Below are 7,588 nucleotides of genomic sequence, written 5' to 3'. Positions count from 1 at the left end.
TTTTTTTTTTTTTTTTTCTTATTAAGCCTATTACTATTTTCTTAATGTGCAAAATGGATTAATTATATACACACTCGAAAATAACGACATATTTAAGGAACATATGAAAAAAAAAAAAGAAAAATAATGTATAAATATCTATATTACATTGCATAATAATCAGAATTATTATTCCTTTCTATAAAAGAGGGGAAGAAAAACATTATAGAATTTTTTTTTTTTTTTTTTTTTTTTTTCAATTTTACTTTTGTTTAAATAATATGAATAAACATATAATATATATAATGGTATACATAAATAAATTAAACTTTATTTTAATTATATTTTTAAAATATGCAAGTATTCTCAAATCTACATTCTATAAAAGTTCATTTTTTAAAATATATATTTATTTTCACATTAAAAAAACACAGAAAAAAAAAAAGAAAAAAAATATAAGATAAATAAATAAATAAATATATATATATATATATATATATATATATATATATATTTATATATTATGATTAAAATGATAAATAAATTTTAAAAAATAGGATATATATACTTCATACACATAATACATTTTCCTTATTAATAAGAATATATTATTTTAATTTTCATATACATTTCCTTTATTTCAATTTCGAGCTCCTGGTCTTTTTTTCCTTATCCAATATTTCAAGAAAAGCTTATTATCATATATTTGATCCTCATTACTTTTAACATTATAATTACTTTTTGATATTTTACTTAGGTATATATTTTGTGCGTATTTTATGCTATTTTCTTTTTCAGTATTATTTTTAATATTCGTAACAAAATTAAAAAAGCTTTTATATTTCTTCAAAATGTTCTTTTCCATTAGCCTCAATATATTACATTAAAAATTACATAATAAAGAACATATAAAGATAAACATAAACAAATAAATTATAATGATAATATATTTATATTATAATTTATTTATATGATAATATATTCTTTTTAAAAACAAATGATTTGATTAAATATATCTGTATGTATAAATTTATTCATAATAAAAAAAAAAGAAAAAAAAAAAAGAAAAAAAAAATTGGTATAAAATCAATATATATATATATATATATATATATGGAACCTAATTAAAATAATTTAATATTAAAATTTTCAAAGTTTGGAAAATATAATATAATCATATTTTCTCATATATATAGGGAGGAATAAGAAAAAATTAGATGGGATTTATTAAAAAAAAAAAAAAAAGAAAAAAAATTGAAATTATATTCTGCACATATATACATAGATGATGAGAACGTTTTAACATTATTATTATTTTTTGGTTGTTTAAAAAAATAAAACAGGAAAAAGTAAGTTGCTTTCTTTATTTTCTTTCTATTGAAAAAATATAAAATTTTACAATTTCGTTTCATTTGCCAAAAAAAAAAAATATAATAAATAAAAAAAAGAATAAAATATATAACAATAACCAAAAAATGTATGCCTGTAAAAAGGGAAAATACAAAGTAATTAAAAAAAAAAAGAAAATATATATTGTATATTATATATATATATATATATGGACCTTCATTATTTATAACATAAAATAGAAGACTATAAGTATTGTTTTATCAAAGTATATATATATATATATATATTAATTTTCATCATTTTATTAATGCCATAATAATATTCATAGTATATAGGCAATAATATCATATAAAAGTAAAAGGAAACACATTCATCATTCAAAATGTGTATATATGTTCAAATTTTTTTAAAATGTTTACAATTAATGTTATGCTATTATTATTATTATTATCATCTTATTTTTATTTTATATGAATTCCTTAATTTATATATTATATTAAATTTTCTTTTTCCCCTATTTTTATTATAGCCATTTGGCTATTTATAATTATTATTATTATTTTTTTTTTTTAATATATATTTTTATTATTTCATACATATTTGATATTTCTAACTAGCCAATTATTTTTTTATTTTTATTTTATTTTTTTTTTTTTTTTTTCCCATTAAATACATATAACAATACATATAACTTATTATTCCATTTCTCATTAATTTTTTGTTAAATTTTTGCATTGTCGTCCTTTTTCATACTTTCTTTTTTCTCCAATTTTTCTTGAATAGTTTTTTCTTTCTTTTTTATTTTTTCTTCTTTTTTCAAATTATCTTTATCCATTTTTTTTTGTTTCTTCGCCTCTTCTATTCTTTGGGACATAGCATTTAATTTCCTCTTTCTTATATCATAGATTTTGGATAGTAGTTCTTCATTCTTGAATAATTTTACACCTTCTTCGGAAGCCATCCATTTCTAAAAAGAAATAAAAAAAAAAAAAATAGGAGAATGTGATATGGAATATAATAAAGCAAAAAATTTCAATGTTATAAATATTGTTGAAATATAAGTACATACATACATAAAATGCATATATGCACATATATATATATATATATATGTATATCTTTTTACCTTTCTGTTGTCTTCACACTTTTTGTACACCAAATACATTTTGAACTTTCTTTCCGTGTCAGCTTTTGTTAAGTGCTCATTTCTAAGTTGAATAGAAAAATAAAAGAATAATAATTATCATTACATAAATGTATATATAAGACATAATAATTTTGGTATTTATTTTTACTTTTGTTTGAACTGCTCCAGAAGGATATCCTTTTTGGTCATTTTACCATGAGAATGCTGAGAAAAAAAAAAAATAAATAAATAAATATATAAATATAAATATATATATATATATATATATATATATATATACATATATAGTTCATTGGAGATATACTAACTTTGATTAATTTCTTAATATCATAATTATCCAGAGTATTCTTTAGGCCATTTTTATCAGACATGTACTTGAACGGATTATTGTCAACTATAATGGAAGTGGGGAAAAAAAAATACACATACATATATATATATATATATATAAGTATATCTGTATTCATATTTATTTATGTTTCGTTTTATTTACCTCCCCATGAGATGTATTGACACCCATAAATGTTCTCCATATATTTAAAATTAAATTCTTTCCACACATTTTTGTCAATAACTAAATAAATATATATATATATATATACATATTAGGAATATATTATAAGAATGTCATATTTATTTTAAGTCTTACTGTTATAATTATGTTTGGTATTTCCCTCAAAGTTCCATTCCCAATTAAATATAGAAAAGAAATAAATATCTTGACTTGTTGGTATTGTAATAGGAGATAATTCAATATCTCTATTTATTTCATTATCAGGTACTATAAACATGTCTTGAGAACTTCCATCACTTTCCTGTAATATGGACAAATAAAAGTTTTTATATTTTAGAAGACACATAAAATTATACAATGGGATAATAAAAATATATATATATATATATATATGTATATGTAAAAATATCCAATTCTTATTTTATTTCTTCTTATTTTTCTCCATTTAATTACTGTTTCATTTTCTTCATTTTCCGTGGTTAAATCAATCGTTTCAAATTTTTCATAATAATCTTCATTCGTATCATTTTCATATTCCATATCATCATGATAATAAAAGGGCAATAAATTCAAATTGTCCTATACAAAAAAATTAAAATATATATATATATATATATATATATTTATTTATTTATTTATTTATCTATCTATTTATTTTTATTATTATAGTACATCCAAAACTTTGTGCACTAATAGCGACATAAAAGGCCTTGTCCAAGAATTGTCATAAAAGTAAAAACTTCTAATATAATCTGCATTTTTTAATTTCAAGTAAAATTCGTTGTCTTCCCATATTTTGGACCTTACGTTCTTTTCATTCTACAAAAAAGAAATATACATACATATATATATATATATATATAGAAATATACATGCGTGTAATCATATAAATAAAAAAATTACATATAAAATATTATATTTTAAAATATAATATATATATTCAAAATGATGAAACCTATAAAAATACCTGCACAACAATTTTACTTCCATCAATAACATCCACAGATGGTATTTCTTCATAAAATTCCTTATTATCAACTATTAAAAGAAAAAAGAAAAAAATAAGCACACACATAATATATATATATATATATATATATATATATATATATATATATAAATAATTCATATATATATTTTTTTTTTTTTTTTTTATAAAAAATCGTACCGTATACTTTATAGTAATCGACCACCACCTTTTTATGATTTTCACAAGTATTTATATAACTATCCAGGAAGTGTTGTTTATCATACTCCGAATTATTCTGTAAGGTTTCATTAGAAAACACTGCATCCTTTCTATCACATGTAAATATAGGTAGTTGACTCTGTACCTCCAATAATTTGTCCTTCATACATTCATTAAAATTTAGGACATTAGCTATTGGATATTTCATATACTGTTCCATATGCTCATTTTCATTTAATGTATTAACTGTTTGATTTTTTTTGAATGTTAACCAAGATAAAATTAGATTTTGTTTTTTGGTTTTATTATCATCGACTTTATTTTGTATTTTGTTACTATCACATTTGATAAGTGTGTTATTTTTTTTTTCTTCTACAGTTTTTGATTCATCATACTTTTTTTTCTTTTCTTCTTGTTTTTTTATATCCATTTTTTTTTTCATAATTTTTTTTTTTTCTAGTAATATTTTTTTACATCTCCTTTCTGATTCCAAATATTGTTTTTTCTTTAATTCGTTTAAGAAATCTGACATTTTAATAATATTCGGTAGATCCTTTGACAGGATAGAATTTTTAAATTTGATTAATGTTTTATATATTTTGCTCATGTTACTTCTTAATTCTTTAAAATATTTAAAAATTTCTTTATAATATGATGGGAAAATATCATAATTATCATTTTCCCATACCCATAAACATTCTTTTTCATTATTTTCATTTTTACTTATATTCATTTTTTTCATATTATCTCCTAAATTTTTTCTACTTAGTAATATGGGTATACAAGAATATAAATCTTCTTTCGTAATAGGAGTAACGTTATGGAAATTATATTGGTTATCTTGTCCTTCTGAATAATAATCTTCATCTGAAAAATTATCTAAATTAAAATTATCTGTGTTTACATTCTTGTCAATTTCTATATTTTTTTCTGTAACATGGGCATTTGAATCTTCTTCATATTGATTTTTATCATCATCATTATTATTATTATGTAGGTCAAATTGGTTGTCATTATTTTTATTTAAAAAGTTAATTTTTTTAATATTTTCTTCATCTTGTACAACATAGGTATCTTTCATCATCATCATCATCATACTATTATTATTATTATTATTATTATTATTATTATTATCATTGTTGTTATTATTATTTTCCAAATGTACTTTGTGAACGGCCAGATCATTTTTCTTATTTTTTTTTTCCGATAATTTTTTGTGTGGAAACTTTTCAAGTATTAACTCCTTATTATTTAAAACATAATACAATATGTTTACCAATTCACTTAAATTATATGATGAGCCTTCACATAAAAATCGTATAATATATTTTTCTCGTTTTGCAACTTTGATATTACTAAACATAAGATTTGATTTTTCAATAGAATTTAAGAATTCATCATTATTATTTTCATTATATGCAATACTTTTAATTTTATTAATTCTTTTTATATTATTCAATATATTATAACAAGGTAATTGATGGTTCAAAATATTCTGAATCTCTAAGTTCGTACTGGGTAATATATCAATCCATTTCTTAAATAATATTTTTTCTTCCTTTGTAAAATTTTCAATATTAATTTTATTTCCTTTTATATTTTGTGATGAACCTTTTTTTTTTAGCTCAGTATTACTTCTATAAATACGTGCACTAACAGAACTATTGGTTGAGCTATCCAAACCACTATTAAATGAATCCATATTTTTTATATTTGTTTTTCCTTTCTTATATATATTTATATTATCATCATCATTTTCTTTTTCTTCATTATCATCATTATTATTATTATTTGATATGTCCTTTTTCTTTTTACGTTGTACATTTTTATCATTCCTTTTATTATCATCCTCATTTGGGTCCTTATCATCATTATTTTCTCCTTTTTTAACCTTATTAATATGTTTTCCTTTCTTCCCACTTTTATTTTCTTGTGTGCTTTCTTTTCTTTTTCTAACTTTTTTATTTCCTTTTTCGTCTAATTCTTCATGTCCTTCTTCCTCTGTTAAATCCAAATTCTCGTCTTCTTTTAAAATATTACACTCATCAAATACAATATCTTCATCAAAATATAAAACTGCTTTTTTATTTAAAACGTTATCTTTAAGATGTACATCTTTAGGATTATTACATGATAGGTTGTTTCTTTTTCTTGTGCTGTTCTCCATTGTAATATATATATGTATATATGTATGTATAAATATATATATATATATATAAATATATATTATATATTTCTCATATTATAAAATCATATAATATTAAGTAATAATATGCGGGTATACTTATTTTTGTACTGGAAATTGTAAAAAAAGAAATATCATCATAATGAAAACAAGCACACATACATAAAATAAAATATATATATGTACATAAAAAAAAATATATATATATATATATATATATATATATTACTTCTGTGTACCTTTTCTTTTTTTTTTTTTTTTTTTTTTTGTTATAAAAGTTAAAATATTACATTTATGTAATGTATGTTTTGGTATAATCTTTCAACTTTAGCTTATAACACGGAATTACAAAAGTAAACGATAAAATGAATATTAATATGGATATATGTATGTGTATATATTATATATATATATATATATATATTATTTTTTTTTTTATTTTTTTTGGTACTCTTCTCTTAATAATAAATGTGTAAAAATGAAAAAAGAAGAATTCATACTATATTCAAATATATTTTCATATAATCTGAAATATTCATAAAAAGAGCATTCTGAATTTTTACTAATCATATGTAAAGATTTTTTTTTTTTTTTTTTTTAAATTATTAATTGTATATATAAATATATATATATATATATATATATATATATATATATATATATATATATATATTATGTATATGAAAATATGTACATTATTATGTATATTATTTAGATTTTTTTTTTTTTTATAGAGCAATTTTTAATGTACTTCTATAATAAAGTCTTTTTTATTTTTTATTTTTTATTTTTTATTTTATTTTTTATTTTATATTTTATTTTAATTTTTCTTTTTTTTACAATATAATTATACAAATATGTCTTATTAAATATATGTACTTTTTTTTCTTTTTTCTATTTTCTATTTTTTTTTGGGGAAGTCAAAAATTCATATTATTTTTAGAAATTACTATTTAATAACAAGTTGGAATTTTAACGAAGTACCTTTAAAAAAAAAAAAAATTATATTATATATGTATATATATTTTAAATTAACAATAAACATATTATATTAGTATGATAATTATCCATTTTAAATGTAATAATTAAAAAAGGAAAAAAAAAAAAAAAAAAAAAAAAAGAGAATTTTTTTACCAATATTTAAATATATATAGTAATATATTTTTTTTTTTTTAAATTTAAAAAATAAAATTTAAATTTTTTTATTATAAAAAAAAAAAAAAA

General features: G+C 18.5%; 2 protein-coding genes across 2 annotated transcripts; both read right to left on the bottom strand.

Moving 5' to 3' along the window:
* Positions 1–619: 619 nt before the first annotated feature.
* Positions 620–844, bottom strand: PRSY57_1318500 (hypothetical protein; the record flags this gene model as incomplete). The annotated part of the gene is made up of 1 exon (XM_012909121.1): positions 620–844. The coding sequence occupies one exon, from the start codon at positions 842–844 to the stop codon at positions 620–622; it is 225 nt and encodes a 74-aa protein (XP_012764575.1).
* A 1,206-nt stretch (positions 845–2,050) lies between these two features.
* PRSY57_1318400 (hypothetical protein) lies at positions 2,051–6,346 on the bottom strand (the record flags this gene model as incomplete). Its single annotated transcript, XM_012909120.2, has 10 exons — positions 2,051–2,296; positions 2,456–2,537; positions 2,625–2,680; positions 2,785–2,870; positions 2,970–3,050; positions 3,126–3,291; positions 3,444–3,569; positions 3,663–3,809; positions 3,958–4,028; positions 4,159–6,346. The coding sequence occupies 10 exons, from the start codon at positions 6,344–6,346 to the stop codon at positions 2,051–2,053; spliced, it is 3,249 nt and encodes a 1,082-aa protein (XP_012764574.2).
* Between the last annotated feature and the right edge of the window lie 1,242 nt (positions 6,347–7,588).

Source organism: Plasmodium reichenowi, chromosome 13 (assembly GCF_001601855.1).
Source record: "Plasmodium reichenowi strain SY57 chromosome 13, whole genome shotgun sequence".
In the NCBI taxonomy this organism is placed as follows: Eukaryota; Apicomplexa; class Aconoidasida; order Haemosporida; family Plasmodiidae; genus Plasmodium; species Plasmodium reichenowi.
Note: the sequence above shows the minus strand (reverse complement) of the source record. Positions and strands in the feature narration are given on the sequence as shown.